The sequence below is a fragment of the Opisthorchis viverrini genome (assembly GCF_000715545.1).
Source record: "Opisthorchis viverrini unplaced genomic scaffold opera_v5_75, whole genome shotgun sequence".
Lineage (NCBI taxonomy): Eukaryota > Metazoa > Platyhelminthes > Trematoda > Opisthorchiida > Opisthorchiidae > Opisthorchis > Opisthorchis viverrini.
The window spans coordinates 277,490-296,424 of NW_008751732.1; the positions used below are offsets into that span (position 1 = coordinate 277,490).

At 42.7% G+C, this 18,935-nt stretch overlaps 1 protein-coding gene across 1 annotated transcript in view; it reads right to left on the reverse strand.

Moving 5' to 3' along the window:
• T265_04535 (hypothetical protein) overlaps nucleotides 1–18,935 on the reverse strand; it is a gene marked incomplete at both ends in the record, with an annotated part of 35,076 nt that overhangs the window by 2,882 nt on the left and 13,259 nt on the right. The window contains 7 exons of the mRNA XM_009169299.1: nucleotides 1,935–2,361; nucleotides 2,730–2,821; nucleotides 3,733–3,873; nucleotides 4,788–4,905; nucleotides 10,719–10,841; nucleotides 11,082–11,292; nucleotides 12,282–12,540. Of these exons, the coding sequence (XP_009167563.1) occupies nucleotides 1,935–2,361; nucleotides 2,730–2,821; nucleotides 3,733–3,873; nucleotides 4,788–4,905; nucleotides 10,719–10,841; nucleotides 11,082–11,292; nucleotides 12,282–12,540 (1,371 nt within the window). The remainder of the gene's footprint in view (nucleotides 1–1,934; nucleotides 2,362–2,729; nucleotides 2,822–3,732; nucleotides 3,874–4,787; nucleotides 4,906–10,718; nucleotides 10,842–11,081; nucleotides 11,293–12,281; nucleotides 12,541–18,935) is intronic.

Consider the following 18,935-nt stretch of genomic DNA (forward strand, 5'->3'; position numbering starts at 1 on the left):
GTTTTTATGCGGTTTATTTACCTCAGTAACTATATCGAAGGATGTTGAAAGCACACAGTCACATATGATACAGGATGAATATCTGTGTCCCCTTTACGCCCTGAGTGAGACCAAACTATCGGTAATTGTTATTAAGCGGTATCAATTTCTCAACATCGGTCAGTTGTGTTGGCTCTAATGATGAAGAAAACTTTGGGTTATTTCTCATGTTTATGCTGCAGGCTATTGTAATTGTGCTATTTTGAAAGTTAGATCGCTCAAATACTGATGCCTCCGGATAATATTCACATTTGCACTTCCGATATGCGGCTTGCTGCACTTCGAGACGACTCGTCTATTGTCCATGACGTTGTCGGTGAAATGTTTAACAAAATTCCCTTCAAAAACAGGGATATCGATCATGCCAAATAATCCACACGAATGGTCCGTTATCTCTTGTCAGAAAGGTGATGATTGGTTAGGAAAATTATGAACAAATTCGAATGGCTAGCTGACTTCTCTGAAAAACTCTACATTGAATATCCGAGACAGGATACTTAATAAAGGGAAGATGAGAGTAAAGACAGCACATAGCGTCCTGAACCATGATTTTGTGACTATTCATGGCTAACTGTGCTGTTTTCTGAAGTAAGTTTGTGGTGGAAGTCCGCTATTATCATACGCTCAGTCAGTTGTACGATTTGAAAAGGCAGTAGTTGGGGAGAGAAACATTGTTAGACTTCTTCTTGACTGATACGATCCCATGGTGTTAGAATTGATGTCTTTGGAAACAAATTCAAACGGATTGAGATACCACAAATTTACTGTCAAAAAAAAAAGTTTTAAAAATCCGTTGATATCAATTAGTGATTTTTTCGCGATACTTAATGGGGTGACGCACCTGTAGATTGTGCGGTGTTAGAAAGAAGAAGTCAGTTTAGTGTGCCTTGCATACTGCCAAGTAAAGTGAAGCTGACACGATGGCAGTTTCTCACCCAGTTCAGCACTGCAGACAGACTACTGTCCTTTGATGTCTCCTCTAGTTTCATCAAATAGAAGTAGAAAGTCTTCCTGTATTAACATATCAAAAGAATCTGCACATTGAAGGAAATATCGTGAGCTGGAATGGGTCATAAACCATGATTTCACCCAGTTGTATGAAGGAACTCCCATTCTCATCCCTCCCCTTAGATGTGAGAATCAAGACCATTGTTCTTGTCCATTGCTTGGCCATTGTTTTGACCCCAATTGATCAAAAGCTATTAAATGGAGTATGTGACCCAAATGGTTTAAATACGAAATAGATTGTTTTCAGCCTTTTGACGATTCGCCATGTTGTCGCCTGGACACTATGGACAAAAAGATATCGGATCATGTCAGTTAGAAAGTAAGGAAACGGTTGCGTGCAAAATGTCTTAATCTGATATCGAACCTAACCTGGGTTTATGCTGATATGGAAAGATTTTGCAATCCAGTTTTCGCGCCACAAGTGAAGGAAATTTATGCTGACAAGTCGAAAAGCACTATACTGCTGTTTCACATTTGTGAGCCTACTGAAGTTCACCCCCTCCCCGCCCGAACTTAACGGCTAAGGAGTGACTGATTAGAAATGTGATAACTCACAAGTAGATAAGGTAGAGTATCACTTTTACTCCAACCACGGAATTCATATCATGTGATCAAGTGTGGCGAATTCTTAAACGGAGTCGCGGATCGGAGAATAACCACTTACGAAACCCAACAGAGATAGTCAACAGTGAACCTCAGCCTTTCAGCATAGTTTCGCTTCACTTACAGTAGGAAATCCCTATTAGTCTGGATTTATCGAGTGGTGTTTTTTATGAAAACAGATCTATACATATAAAACGAAGTATGGTCTCACTTTTTCTAAAGAGAATGAATGCAGAACAGAAGCAAAACTACCTTCGAGTTTTGTTAACTTACAAAAAACTTACCTGTATGCGTCAAAGTGTGTCGTTTGAGCAAAGAGGGTCTGTCGAACTGCTTTTCACAGTGGTCACATGCATGCATTCGACGTTGTCTACGTTTGCCTGCTGACTGCCCGGTCTCAGTTGCTTGACCGGTAGGAGAGGAGAATGGTTTGCTCAAACATGGAAACCTTCTGACCACGTCTGTTTGGGATAACACCTGGTGGTTGTTGTCAGTGGCACCACGCTTCCGAGGAGCGAGTGGTGTGGCACCCAGCTGGTCGACATCAGTGAAAGTGAACTGATTCCTTTCGATAAAAGACGAATTGAGTGTGTGTTCAGTATTGTTCTCATATCTATTGAGCGTCTTATTGGACTTCCGCTTGACCGTCGTTGCGGGAGTTGAAGTGGCATCGACTTTTGACAGGCTCAGATGTTTGGCATTTTTTCCATTCTGTGAAGATAGGTTTATGAAAAAATATATATGTATACAGTTTAAAAAATTACATGATGTAACGCCAGGATTGGTGATTAGTAATGATTTCCGATGGTCATGAGCTGTGCTCATGTAAAATGAGTCCAAATCACCCCCTCTTTTCGGTCTTGGCGATGTGTGGTACAAAACAGAACATCCTAGTACGTAGACCAGAGACAACTATACAGAATAGCACAAGTGGTTCATTCTCAGTACCTGAAAATTGCGTGTTACCAATCCCCTTGACTAAGTGAAACCCACTTCAGTGTATATCTGTTCTTCGATGCGTAATGTCTCCTATTCACATAAAGAAATACTGCAGCTTCAATGGCAGAAATATCACCTACCTGAGCGAGGGCATCCTTTTCAGATTCTGGACTGGTGTTGTTGGACGACGAACCGGAGGATGCGGTGAGGTAAGTGGTTCCAATTCCACTGTCTGGATTCAACGAGAAGAACAAAAAGGTGAATCGAGTTACAGCAGCAAAAGAGATTTCTGAGTTGGTGAATTTCGTGTAATGTTGCATGAGTTTCAACAGCCAACATAAGTAATGGAAACCAAGTTCATCAGACCGTCGGTTTAAGAAACTGCTGATTGCGCCTGCACTTTCACTACGTGAACATTACTCTGAAACCTGATAGGAACCAGTCAGTTTCCTCGAAAACTAGAATAATCTTCGAAATATTTCTGACAATTGTTTGCTTCTGATTACTTACGCAAAGTAGGTGACTTGGGAAAAAGCTTGCAACCAGTTTCTGTCGCCATGTATTATAAGGTGTACTTTGATTCAGCCACCAATTACTTCGTTTCTACTACCTTGCACGGTGAGTGAGGTGAAACCCATTGTTTGACAGCGCTTCTTATTACTCGCATTGCCAAACACGCACGAGTTGTTCCGTCATAATCGCTACATCGACAGTAGACAACTAGTTATGCTGCTTTGTGTTTCAGATCGTGAGTTTTGATCCTTGATAAGGCCGTCTTGGCTTCAAAAGCAGAAGGCATTGTTAATCCTGGAGGAAAGGATCCTTCTTTTGTGTAGTGCAGTAAAGCCACAGAACGGCCGCTGTTTTGAATTGCCACAATGGTTTTCGAAAGAATTGTTTTAAAACAGGAAAGTTTACTGAACCGGCCACGAACCATAATACACCGAGCTGGTCTTGTGAGATTTGTTAGGTTTCTTATGAAATGAAACTCTCGTGTTATCAGACTCAGACTTGGAATCAAATAACCCTAGAACCGGAACGTATCTACGCAATATCAAGGATGTTCCTGTACAATCCAATTAGGTTCTTTCAAATGCACTGCCTTAAGTCACATTTCTTACGAATTATTGTTTGACGTCTTACCTTTCATGGAATCTGAGTGTTTTCCGAGCTGCACGAGTTTGTTGATGTGATCGATTGCCGTGGGATTGGACATGATTCTAAGTGTGGCCTCTGCCATGATATCGTTCGACTGCCCTGGGAGCTGATGGGCATTCATCGCTTCTGAAATGGTAAAATTCATAAGTAGATATAAACACCCGGTAAAAACAAAGGCTCGAAAGAAACATTCAATTTTGAGAACGAAGGCGTTCGCGTAGAACGTGATGGTATGTAATTAGTTGTTTTCACTGTAGCTCAAAAGTAAGCTTAATATCCCCATAGACTGTGATAAATCCAGTGTGGGGTTAGATAAACAGTTAATTTGCCATAGGGGCGGGTCAGTCTACAATTATCTCACTAGGCCGTTGCGATTAGGGTTGATGAAGAATAGGGGTAATCCTTGTCATTTAGATCTGCTGATCGATTGATTTCAAACGGTTCACTCACAAAATCCGTAGTTTCACTCCGTTAGAACGGCGCACTGCACCCTTTAGATGAGATGTGACAATAAAACCGCTTCAGATGACTTCTCACGATTCAGCCGAACTAGCCTCCTGACTTAAGTTAGGCCTACAAAGTGTGGACGTTAAATTGTGGTTGCTGAGGCCGATTACGTAATGCAGCGCATTCACTTCCGTTTGCTTGTCAAATAATTGCTTTTTCGGTGTAATTTGCTTGGTTGCTATGTTAATCGCTTGTTCCGACTAGGTCGTGCAACAACTAAGTGACCTGGATTACGTAACAGCTGGAGGTTGAGACGGTCAATGGGGGCAATTACATTGCTTGCTTTCACGGGTGGTGTGAGCGTGAAAACTGCCGTTACCATTGTGAATCTGAGTCCACTTTTTGGCGAGTGCTGTCCTCGTTAAAATAGGTAACGATGGTCTTTTTGAGCTGGTGTAAGACACAACGAATTCACAAAAGCCACCGACCTGCCTAAGTGACTGAGATGTGAAAACCTCATTGAACTTGAAGGAAACTACTCACAAGATTGCTGAAAACTCTTCATGAAAATATACATACTTATCTCGAATAACGTTCCAACTGAATCATGAGGCGGCCTGTGTGTAGCACATTCAGTTGTAGAATATCATAAACGAGAGATTCAGTTGAGTCTCTCGTGGGAACCAAATTGATTTGCAAATGAGTGTATTTCTCATTGAACTCGCTTGGGCGCAAAATAATTGACGATAACCCAAGGGCGTTAAAATCCGGTACATAGCTTAGCTGTTTGGAATGTTGCTTTCCTTCAGTATCCACTGTCCTCGTGAACAAATTAGAACAGAAGTTGATCGCTGGGTGCACTGAATTACGCGGAACTTTAAAACCTCCCTCAGAGAATACGGAGCTCATGCAAAGTAAGTAAGAGTATGGTGAAACACCTCGGAAGTCAACTGTGACACGCACCGGGAGTTAGTAAGGAAATTTTTCTCACAAACAGCTACTGAGTGGTTCGTTTCCGAACGTATCTATCATCAATCATGCAGATGAGTCTGTCTTTTATCTCTCATTGGTGGACACGCGAGTTGCTTGATCAACTAGATTGAGCTTTGTTCCAAACCCAAAGTTTCCTTGGTCATGACGTCTTATTGCTTTTTTTTCACGTCATGACTTCCTTTGCTCGAGGCGAACTGGGCGCGTGTGCACGGTGCGTAAAACATGGTGAGACAGTGGGTCGACGTAAAACACCTCGCTCGCGTTCTTGCTACGTTGCTAGCAGTGGTTTTGTGTGTTTGTTCAATGGTTGCGCAATTCTCACCTTATGGTATTAATGGAAACTGTCTGAGGCCAAAAGCAAACAAGGACCAAGACGGCTGTGTGGGAACTCTCTTCGCCCTCCCCCCGTCAAAAGTGAAGCGAATGTCGACCGAAAAGAACATAGTCATACTTCCCAGCCTCCCATTATCCATTAGGTTGGACAAGCACACATGCATAAACTCGGACGAATGTTTTTGGATGTCGCCTTTTTGAGCTCAGCTGTGACAGACACGAAATGTGAACCTTCGTTAATCCGTGCAAACGAACATTGCGCAGGATTTATCCACTGTTTTCTACCTCCGAAGTCCAGAACAACACGATCAAACATGTGTATAATGTTCATTTGATTCACCAGATCTCTATCATATCGTAACCCTTTTCCTCCGGGTTTTCAGCCTCGCATGTGCTTAAGATTGCCCAACGAAAGCCCGATGGAGTTGAAGTCACGCGAAAGATAGTTTCTTGGCCTAGGGAACTGGGGGGATAGGTTTGTTAACTGAATAAGCGGTAGATTAATGAAGCTTCAAAGATGTTGAGTTCGGAACACTGACCATTCATTTTCCCAATTACACAGTTTATGGAGCCAAGTTGTGTCGGGACTTTTGGAAAACAAAGCGTACGATAATTAATGTGATTCCCATAAAACCGATGGATGGTGTATGGTTTTCAAGCTGCAGACATTTTAAAGAATACGTTGGCCTAAGATAGAGGTACGAAGCAATACAAACGATACCCCAGGAGTTGATAACATTCTGAATCTCGCTGTGAATAAGGTCGTCGTTGGCAAGCTGACAGACCCAAGATTTTCAGTAGAATTATTGTATCTCCACATGCCCTCTTATTTAATAAGTACTATACTGCCGCTGTCCAAAGTAAAAGTTCTCAGTCTGTTTTTTTTCTGATTCGTAAGGATGAAGTGGGTTCCGCTTCCTACCTTGAAAAAGCAAGCAGTCCCGGGATGTATAAAATGGGCGAAGGAAATATCGAACAAACTTCAGCCGAAGAAATCCAAATTATTTCTGTCACATGGCTGACCACAAAATAGTTTGGTCAGAAATTGTCCACAAATTAGAATGCCGTAGTATACGTCTAGACGACTAGATGGGACCCTGTCTTATCTTTGTAATGTACTACTCATAAGGTTGCTGAAAATCCGTCGACAGCCCACGACCGGTTTCGCCCTATTTGGGGCTCATCAGGAAGGTACAGTTCCCGGGCTTGCGTCAACCTTATGTTCTACTTGAAACCAAATTGCACGAAACTAGCGTGTAAACTAATTGGTTTTTCAAGAGACTCACCTGGAAACCAACTGAATCTCTCGTTTTTCTGTCTCTGATTGTCTTCTTCGTACTGCATAAGAAATACTAGAAATCCGCGTAAACCACCGCTGGTGTCGTTCTTCGAACATCTGATGCGGTGCTGAGTTCGATATGGCTCAGTGATTTGGGTACGAACAAATACTGACTAGACGTTCCGGGGTTTGAACCCAATCTCAACATCCCGACTACTACTGTCTAGGCCTCAGCGAAATGGTAGTAACTCAGATCTCGTGTTTCCTTTGGGTTTCACGGAAGCTATGCACCAAATCGTATAAATTACAGTAATTACGTGATCATTTTTTGGACTCGGTACACCAGTTTTGTGCCTGGAGTTACCGAGCACTCTCGATTACAATATCCAGTAAGTTATACTTTAAAGCGATAAATCTTGACTTGCTCGATGCGTACAAAGGCATATCTGAGTAAAACTTTGATGACGCTGGTTTAGTTAGCCTGTAGACATACCACGCGACACAAGAAAGGGAATGTCCTGCTGTTCCTGATTGAATTCGACGAATCAGTAGTGTGAGTCATTTACCACCTGGTAGCAGGTGGTTGTAATCGGTTTTGTCAGAGAGCCCCAAGTGAAGTTCGAAGGACCAGTGGCGTCGGGATTAATGAAGGTATTTGCTTCACTTTGGAATCTATGGGTAGCCCTCCGGGTGTAGCAGTCCAAAACAGCATGACCAGAAAGAATAACGTCGGGAACAGCGGGGAATCCAAAGGCATCCATAAGACCAATTGACTTTGGTGAATGTGACAAGTCAATTGAATAAAATGGAGTTACAGACAGATGGATGAAATCGTTTACCTCCTGGGACCAAGAGAACGCGAGGGCTAGAACACACTTTGTCCAGTGAAACAAACTTGCTAATGGTCGCAGTATACCGCAGGGTGAAGATTTGAAATGAATTCAGTCTAACCACAACAAACTCCCAACACCCGATAATTTAATGGAATAAATAATCATCAACCATGATTCATGTTTGCCTGCAAGTGAACTACCGCGGAATGTTTTCTAAACCAATTGCTCATTAAATCAATGCCCACTTATGAAGAAGAGCCTAAAAGTTTTCTTTTGGCGTTTGAGGGGTTGCAATTTCAATCACCGTCATCCATCCGTATTTTGAGCGTTCAAGACAAAAAATATTCGGTTGTGTATTGCTCCTGAATTGTGATTCAACGGCTCTTGTTCTCAAAATCCTCCTTTTCACTTATCCGTTTCATCATAAGCAGCCAATGATACCATCGAATACTGTCATCAATTTAAGGTCGTAGATGATGACTTGTACTTGATAACAAGTGTGTACCGGTCAAAGCTCACAAGCATTTGGACTTGAATCTGGCGGACCAGTAGTGTGCAACAAAGTGTCACATATGCAACTCGAGATTTTTAACGTACCTAGAACTGCATTCCATCACTTAGTGCACAACTTGCTGATTCCCGCGATTTAACATCATGTTAGCCACTTGATTTTTTTAAAAGCCAGCTTGCCGAGTTAGAGCACCCGTTAAGCCAAAGGACTTAATGAATCTCCCCAAGAAATCTCGGAGTTTATCATATTATTCCTGGGTGAGGACATCGGTAGAAGCACTCAAGACGACGCTGGCGACTCGAGGACGTACTAAGCACAATCTTAAAGCCAGTCAAGTGACGGTTCAATCCGGAACTACTTTTAGCGTCAAGAATGACAAACTAATTAAGACCAACTTTTAGCCACATGAAGGTACTCAAAGAGTCGGGTCGAGTTACGTTCGAATCACACTTTATACTTGAATGAAGAAAGATTTTTGCGTCATAGCTATTTTATACAAATGTACTCAACACCCTCCCCCGACCGACTGTGTTATATTTAGCTGCAATTCTCGAGGGAATCGTCGGGTTTTAGTAACCAACACCTGTGGGTGCTGTATCCGAGTTCGGACTCCGTAGATAATGGCGGTATCCCGTTTGGTGCTCCATTAATTATGCGGGTTTGTGCGTAACCGATTGGTCACATTCATGCGGTCACTTAATCATGCCAGGATTCATGAAATTCCACAGTGGGTTGTAGCGCAAAACAACTTGACCAGAAGCTACACGAAGTTTCCAGTTTACTGTGCGATGCAAACCGAACGAATACACTTCGACCTCAAGAATAGTGTGTTACGTTTTGAAGCATACTGCAATATTTTGAATACCGTGCCAACTGAAAGACGGGATGGCCTGGCGCAGCACATTTATTTGGTGGAGACCAAACGAGAAATTCCTTTGGATTCAGTCAAGTCTCCCATCAAAATCGAATTGGTACACAAATGAATCATTAGAGCATTCATTCACGCAAATTATTCTGGTTTTATTCCACGAGAACAGACATTGCACACTGGCTCGGTTGTCAGAACACTAAGTGAGCAACATTGGATAAGGTGTTATCCTCACTGCGGGTTCTAACGGTTTACGTCGGCGGCGAACAGGGCGAAGGTACGTTTAATCCTACTCCTCCTCCCTATTTTCCTCATATCTTGAATTCAACGTGCCTAACAAGAACTCAGTTTCAATCGATTAACGCTTATCAGCCTGACCGGGGCACGGTGGACTCAAATGATAGCACCTGTGTGTTGGTTGCTACGGTGATTGAGGTCACTATCGTTATCGGTTCGTGCATGTCTACCGGATCGTTGTAGCACAAAAAACGTGTGGTCCAGTTCGGATAATCCCGCTTAATTACACCGCAGTTGCTGGTTGATCACGTTGCTTTAGGATAAAAGCATGCGGTCACACACGCGACTGGATGATAAGATACGTGTGCATGAAGGTGCTTTTGGGGTGACGCGAAAGCTTAACGAATTAACCCAACCTACTGTAGCTGTGCAATATACTCTTAAATAAACATCAATAGATGCATGCATGCGATATAATACCCTCAACGGTCTATTCGACCCTATTAAAGAGGTTCAGTTGTTCATGAAAGTCCAATCTAAACTTTTATTAACGTCAACTAACCAGAGTAGTAACAACTAAACAAGTGTCCCAACGCTGAAATTAGGTGTCACTTAGAATCATCACTAATGAGTGATCCAGCTGAGTTACAGGTGAGCCTCTTGCAAAACCAGACTTGTTTCGCTAAGTTGCACTTCCCTTAAAGCAGAAAGCGCGGCTCACTCCACCGTATTGTGCGGTGGAGCACATCATAAGCTATAACTCTACCTTCATGAACCGCTAGTTGGAATAAGGGAGTAAATTGCCGTGCACAAAGTACAAACGACACATTAGCCGTAGGCTCTTGGGTCATAACACTCAAGTTAGTTGCCCTTTACGTACCTGGTGACGTGCTGTTCATGGCTAGTTCATCTAAACCCGAGTAAATTATTGAAATAAGTGGTGAAGTTTCAACGACACAAAGCACCAATCTCATGATCGTTGCCACTGGCAGCGTATGTTACGACTACATGGAAATACAGACAAACGTTCTAGATTTAAACAAAAGGATGAAATTGCCCATACAAGGTGTTGCCCTCAGCTTAGATTAATGCTAATAGACCACAGTAACATTTGCACACTAAATTGGTGTTACCGTGAGCTTCATATGGCAACTGAATGATTACCCTACCTATAATTTTTCGATGGATTATGTTGAGAACTGACCATGTTTTGTTTCGGTTGCTTCGACATTCTTGTTTTTCCTTGTAACTAATACGAGGATGTTGATAAAAAAATACCCACAATCAACTGTTCCTCTCGTCTTGACGGAATCTTGGATATCCGACCTAACAGATGGGTACCTAGCAAAATTAAGTTTTTAATGACCTTCCGGTCTCTACGACTGATCAATACCAACCGCAACTAAGGCAAGAGAGATCGTGGCCAGAATCTGGACATATTATGTCAAGAGTGAAACGCTAAGCAAATACTGCGTTGATTGGGACATGTGTTGCGTATGCCAAACCATCGTTTGCCGAAAAGAATGCTGTTTTCCATGCCCAACTCAGAATGGCGTAAACAGAGAGGTGGCCAACCCTTGACCTGGCAAAAGACTATGAAGGAGATCACGAAACGCTTAGGTGCTGTCGGTGCTACTCGCCTTCCAGGATGGGGACCGCGTGAACCTCACTGTGCCTGGTTGGAGACACTACAAGATATGGCTGCCAACCGATGTCAGTGGCGTTCTTGTTGTCAGTTTTTGTTCAGATTGCCTGAGTGGATGTCTGGAGGTGTAGGCACTTCGGAATGATTGTGTTAAGTTAGCACTAAGTCCCTTCCGTGTCCACTTTTACTCTTTTCTTCACAATAAGGCTTTCAAATAAATCATGGTTGTACGGTAGTGAAGCATTGGTGTTGAACGTTGATGTCATGCTTTCGATGATGATGATGATGACGATGGTGATGATGATGATGAAGTGACACGCACTGCACTCCGAACAAACGGCCTGGAGTTTAGCCTTACGTAGTACATTAGAGTGGTATTCAAGTGGACACAACATGCATCTCTGGTGTGTCACGGATGTCCTATCACCAGCCATAAACAGGGTGAATCCAGTAGCGAGCTGCAGGCGAATACTGATACTGATATTTCGTACTCAAGAACACTCATATTATCCCTAGCTTACATTACTGTTGATATAGTTTGATCGACTTGATTATGCGATACCGAGGACCCCCAGGACTTCGATCTCACTAAATACACATGTGCTGAACGAATGCTAGGTTTATGCGGCAATATGTGAGTACGACTGAGCGCCTATGCCACGTCAGCCAAAAAATGTTCACACAGAAATAAAGTTTTGTCATCTGACTAACAGGTAAGTGAACTAAGTGCACCTGAGCTGAGCTGCGATCGGTAAAATCCCACAAGAGAGAAATTCATAAGTGATGTGAGCGGAATTTAACTGTCCGATCTACCTCACTACGTGCATTCCGAATCATTATTCACTGATTGTATACGAGCACCGCCAATACTTTTCGGTCACTCATTCACAAACCTCAATAGAAGAGAAAAGTGAGTCAACGAGAATGTACCAGTCGAAGGCGGAAAGGGTCATCCTGACCTATTCAAATATGAGAGCTTAACTAGGAATTGTGACAACAACGTTCACGAATACAAATAAGTTGAGTGTGTAGTACTCTCAAAACAGAACGCAGAAATTATGAGGCGACCGAATGGGTGCGTGTGGGACAGGCCTCATTGCCCTGGAGTTAGAAAGCTATCTAATAAGTGGGACACATTAAAAACGCCTTCAAAACTGAACAACTGAAAACCAAAGAACTCACCTTAAGCTTTCGACCGATTAGTGTTTCTTACGTTTTGTCTACGCAGCTGAAAGGTTGTTATGCTTGAGTAAGCACGATGAACGGAATAACAGTACCGAACATTATAACGTTATGTGACAATATCATAACTTTCAATGCCGGACCAATTCACCAGTCGCGTTCCGATTGGTTGAGATTTGGACAAGATCAAGCGTCAAATCACTCACCTCTCTGCCCTCCCCTCACACATCGCAGGAAGTCGACAGTGTGGCAGGGGTCGAAAACGCTTTTGATTGGTCACTGTGCCCCTGGCGTTTTCACCTCCCGCTTGCTTCCAGTTTGCATTTCGTTCTGCTCCAGTAGCTCTCCTTCGGACTGTAGTGGATTGTTTTTGTGATCGGTCGTGAGAATCTTGATCAGTTCCATCTCGCAAATCCGAAGTGCAAAAAGCCAGCTTGAGCTGACTGAGAATGTTTGAGAATGTACCTAGTTGCGTAAACCAAAAAAAGGCACGAATCCTTAAGGTCGCAGTGACACATGTACATTTCTGTGTTAAGTGATTAGATATGATGTCACCTAGGGTCAATTCTCGGTATCGTTTTGCATGACAATCAAGACTGCAGATAGGATGAACGAATTATGCAATTGTTTCAAAGAGAACATTCGAACTGGGATTCTGAAGTGTCATACAAGATAAGTATTCTCCGCATCACATCATCAGCTCGGCATAACTGCGAAAGTCCACTTTCTTCTGTTGTTGATTTCTGAGACGAGGCTGGGTTAGGGAAGCGAAAATTGATATATTGGTCTCAACCTTCTGGTTGAATGATAATGTGTGCCGGTGTATTGTATTGCTGATATTGCATTTCAGTGAGGATAAGTTCATAGCAAGGTTCAATTTGCACTTGGGTAGCACATTTTGTAAAAGTTCAGCTTTATGGATGTGCGCAGCGGGAAACCACTTGGTAGTTTGTCTCCTCAATCACTTTATAAGTACGTCGATTAATGATTGAGTCTAAAACTGTCCATGACAATGAAAATCCCCCCGGTTTATCTTGTGTTGTGCCGGTCCATCGGAAGCTGTTTTTTATTTATATGACAAGCAATAGACGGTAGATACAAGCTCGGACCCCGTTTTTATGGTAAAGGGGGGAATTTCTCAGAAAACGGAACTTATCAGAGGCCTATTCTCTCATTCGTCAAGATGTCCACAGCACACTGTTCTGTCCGTCATATTATTCACTTGCCTCCCCCATGAACCGACGTGAAACAGCTTTATACCGCTGAATTACATTTACCATACCAACATGGGAAGGTATCTGTCTATCGAACCAACAATGTGGATTTCCCCAAAGCTAAAGACAATGCTGCTGTGATTTTGAAGTGCAAATATAAAAAGTAATTATCGGATTTTCATATGCACGAATGCCCAGACTCTGAGCTACAAACCGAATATGCTTACTTAGCACATCAGCTGATATGCTTCTAAACTCGGAAACACCCATTCTACCCAAAAGCTCAGCATTTTCGCTAAAAAATTCCGGGTCACATCTAATCGCGTGTGATTTGACTTGCTCAATCCTATCAAGGATCATGAAGTTACGAACCTCCAACTTACACCGTTGTGGCACATAATACCAGAGAAGTACGAATGTTACACCCATTCCTTCAGAAGACCTTTTTCTCAGACAGATAATTGCCACGCATTATTCAAATTTACTTCAGTTTCCCCTTTCTACGAGTGATACAGTTTGGGGGCACAAGGATTTTTATTGTGAGAGATCACCTCCACTGGGCTGGTGGGCATTGGTTCACTCTACGCGCTTGGAAACATCAAAATCTTTATGTGGCTTACTGTTCTCCAAAGCTCTGAAATATCCGCAACATATGTTAAAGCGACTGATATATGCTCAACCGTAGGAGGGCGTGTTGGTCAGACCGAACAGCATACTCTGAGAACGGAAACAGAGACTCCAATGGACGGACAATCAGGCTACTTTTGAGCGGTATCAACCGAGGTTCTCGACAGCCCAACTAGCAACCACCTAGCAAATGAGAAGCCAAAAGATCCATCCAGAAGTGCATTTTTTCGGTTTAGAACCCTAGTTGTCCCCTTTTTTTAGGTCTGTGCTCCTTGATATTATATCGACCCACATAGAATCATAGACTTCACAAATACAATTGACTTCACGTCACACTAGAAGTTACTTATGGAAGTTGAGCCTCAGTATTTAATAATAGTGTATATATCAATAGATGATGAAGGTTTTTAATTGTATTTTGGACTGTATTTTGGAATTTTTAATAAAAGGACCGTTACAATTTGCTACGAACATAGTTCAACAGTTGATCGTCCCAAGAAAAGTGCTCCACTATGAATATGGTTAATGATTGACGCTTTGACCAGTGGAATTACAGTTTTTCGGGACGTTGACCAAGTGTGCCCGAATACCACTTTACACTTTCCTTCATTTGCTTTGATAGCCGCTCTATTATTGTTTAGAAATGTGTTCGGTGGATAGTGATCAGTAGCAAGAATACACAAAGTGAGAAAAAAATGCGACGCTGTGACATGTTTTTCAGTATGGCTTGCATAATACATGTCAACGAAGGCATTCATTCTGGGAAGCATTTGCTCCTTGACTGTCTATTTATTTTGCAGTGAGGTGAAGTTTGATGTTCATCTGTGGACTGCACTTCAGTTGTAATACTTCATCAGGTAGGCGTAGTCCCTGAGTTGCCGTCAACCTTATATTCTGCTTGAAACCAAATTGCACTAAATTAGGGAAATACACTCATTTGCAAATAAATTTGGTTTTGCGAGAGACTTACCTGGAACCCTGCTGAATCTACCTGATGAGCTCCAAGAAGGGCGAAACTGATTGTGGGCCGTCAAACAATTTTCAGCAACCTTTTGAGTAGCGCATTGTGATCCACACTGTTTTATGGATCAGGAAGCTGAGAGATTCAGCTGGGTTCCAGGTGAGTCTCTCGCAAAACCAAATTTTCTTGCAAATGAGTGTATTTCGCAAAAATCCGCGGATTCCTTTCACCATAGTCAGAAGATATTCCCCTTCGCCAACTGCAGTTTTACTTATGTACATATTGCAAATGACCGCTCGAGTGAACCATGCAGCCTTGTTTTTGGCAGGTCTAATGATTAAATATTGTTTCAAAACGACAGGCATCACACCCTGAGTCGGTTGATATTTCTTAGGGGAATTGGTCCCAGGTAACTACACCATTGGTTGTGTCACACTGCGCAGAAAAATGTCCCAAGTGATAAAAGTCCGAGAACGAATGATGGCTAAGTTAGTCAGAGCGGATAAAGTTCGGTAGACTATGACCTTTTCATATAGTTACTCTGCGTCATTACTCGACTCCTACAGATTTCACTCCACCATTCAGACGATTTCTCTATACATGAAAGCCTCATACGTGGTTGGCTCAAAAGGACGCAAGATCATTCCCGTCGGTGTGCCATGAGTAATTTACCAGGACGACTTAGCCTGAAGAGCCGCAGTGACCTTCGTTCATGCTGTACTTTCATATACGACCGTTTTGCGCTTTGAGCTTTGCCGGTATTGCTGGCATGTAAAATGTCTGCATAGAATGATACAAGAAACATAAGGTCAGTTGAGTACGTGTCTTAGCAATCAACCGCTAAAGGCTATTCAGGAAACATGGAGTGAGAACGTATTTGTTCGTGGTTTGCAATGGGTAATTAACAGGGAGTACAGCTTATACTCCGGCACAGTTCGCAAGGTCTTTGCACTTTGCTCTTACATCCATTAGGAAATTTCAGACCTATGGAGGTTACTAAAGATCAAAATCCCAGGATTACTCTGTCCCAGACAGGGGGTTCTTCGAAGTGTACGCATGTGAATACGCCTGGCCTATTGTGACATTCCAAAACTTGTCAACTTTCGGTGCACTCAAAATTACTTGAGCACACTTTCTTAATGTACTCAGAAACCGAAGTTCTATCTTAGGTTGAAAAAAATAAGCAGTCAAACAAGTAACCAATGTCATTAGTTTCATGATTTTTGAATACTCTGAAACAGCATAAGTTCTGAAACTGCCCGAAAACTTACTTCAATGTTTTTTATTCTGGTCGCTTTGGGGGGATATTGTATCACGAGGAAATTTGCACCCGAAGATTCAAAGTCAGTTTAATTTCAGGACCAACCGGGTGGTGCGGCTACTTTATTCGTTAACAACTCTTTGCCACAAAGATCTTTTTCGAACAGTTTTTGAGAGTTCTGTAGATGCACGGACAAACTTCACTCAGTGTTGCTCTATACTAATTTGTTCACTAGGCCTGATTTAGAAAAATCCACGAAGTTCATTGGAGTGGACTTGCCTGGGGACAGACCGCTTGTGGGGACAGATAGTTATGATGCGCTATAGTAGAGAGAAATAATTCGATTCTGGTAAATTTCCATTCATGTACTCTCCTCATGTGCGACAGAACCTTTTCCAAACGCAATGTTGAATGACATGTGACTGTTCCATAAGGACGTGGTATGTGACAACGTGATTGTTTTGGTACAAGTGGGTAATGTACGTCAACAGTAGCTTTTCGAAAAATTCGCAGTGTAGGAGAGGAGGGGATTTGGAAATCTTGAATATGGCCCCGACATACATACAGTGCAAACGAAAAGACAGAGTCCTTGGACGAGAATCAAACCCTCAACTTCTCGCTTACCGGGTGAGTGTTCTACAGAGGTATGGCGAATCAACATGAACTCAGGTGCATAAGTGCGAAAAGAAGCATCGTACGCGGTAATTTACTTAACAGGGTACCTGCTTGGCAAGCAATAGATCATCGTCTTGAGTCTTGTCCGAGAATTATCTTGGGTCCATTTTTAAAACGCCCACATCTAGCTGTTATCTCACTCCGTTGTTCTGCGCGGTGGAACCCGATAGAGGCTTCAGGGGATGAATGTTGGGTCACGGATTCAACTAATGCCATTTAATAACTTGGTCTACCATCTACACCATGGTTTAGAACTGAACGTTCTCAGGGGCAATTCGACTTGGTTAAATGAGCGTACAAGCTGCGCACAAGCCAGATGGTTCACTATCCTAAAAAAACTCGTGAGCCCCAGACTCGCCACACGAATTACGCAATTTTTGACACAGCAGGACAAGCGGCGAGGGTGATGGTGGTATACTGGACAGAACCTTCCTAGCAAGAGTGGGAGGACTGACGGGACTTGAATTGGTATGCACGCCCTTTGAGCTAAAGCGCTATCCCCTGAACCCCTCCCCCGACTGAACTTGATATTAGTTTGATGTGTTATTGTGCGAACCAGCTGGTGATGTGATTTCCTGCGGATTGAATGAGGGTCGCAAAGGCTACTTGAACTTTTATTAGACTTGTCCCGTCTAGTCGAGTTTTCGTGGGGTGGGGGTTTAGTTAATGGAAAGGTGGTTGATGTGAGGCTTTTCAGCAAATCACACGATCGAAATGTGGCAGGTTGAAGATGCTGGTTTTGGTTGTTAATCTGGGTAGCATCACTTAAGTCGGAAAGATGACGGGGTTTGGACCGACTCCAGCACGTCTCCTCTGACGGTGTTCTGCTTACTCTAAAATTTACTTCATATTACTCGACAAACGCGGTATACGGGTGGGTAGTCCCGTTTTGAAACTCCCTAGTGGTGGCCAGTGACTGTGGTTGAACAAAGACACATCAATTCATTACTTCTATAGATCTGGTAAAAGTTTCACAATGTGCTCATCATATTTCCCAGCTGTGAAATAGAGAACAATGAGGCTGCATGCGCTGTTCATTCAGCTGGACAAAAAAAGCAAGCTTGTCGGGGTTGTAAAGTGATCAGAGTGTCCAACAATAATCGAACGAGCCCGAAAAACGGAAGTCACCAACAAGGAAGCAGCACACAGAGGGCAAACGCGGTGCAGTCGTCTTAACTTTTGGCACATCGATAAACAAATTGCCATACGAGTAATTCGCTTGCGTCTAAGGCCAATCCTGATTATCCCTGCATTAGACTCATCAGCTACATATAGCCTGTTGAAGTTTTCGGCGGCTGACCAAAACGCCAGTGCGTACACTCTGGCACAATTCTAGTGGGCTAATTTTTCGATCCAACAGCTCAATTGAATACAGTCGAGCATGAAACCATTCTAGTTTTTTCATGCTGCCTTGACTTTACCGTGACAAGTAGGACTACGTAGACATTGTACTGGTTTGAATATAAACTGGGACAGAATTCTGACCATAACGATAGTCACACATTCTTCTGATTATTAATCAGTCAGCGGTCTCCATTCGCTGAGGGCCATTTCGTGTAAAATGAAACGAGAGGATGACCGGAAAGTCCGGCCTCAGGCACTCCACACCTACGAATTTGACTTGTGAATATTGAAAGAGATTACTTCCATCAGTGGCCTTTAGTATGCATGATAGCCTTTTTTATACACTAAATGTAGTACTAGGTTATGTTTGTCGAAAAAGCGATTGAACAGGGTACTAACTTCAGCTTCATGGACTAATGAATGGTCAACTTTGGATTCACTTTCCGCAGTGCCACCAATACTTTTACAAACATTCAGTCAAACAATACGTTGTACTAACTAGTGGCGTTATATTATCCCAGATAGCCCTTCAGAGTGTGTTCTACTTGCGTAACATTAGGCTCTGATGGAGATTCAAACCTTTCAGCTGACTAGAAGCGTCTCAACCCGTTTTGTACAATTTTTTGACAATTCTGATCGAAATATCAAAAGCTAAGTTGCCCATAAATCGAATTATCTGGGGGATTAAATGCCATTGGTCAAATGAATCTCCTCTTAATGAGTAAGACGCGTAAACGAAGAGTGGAAACTTGGTACAACTTAGACCACCGTTGTATGT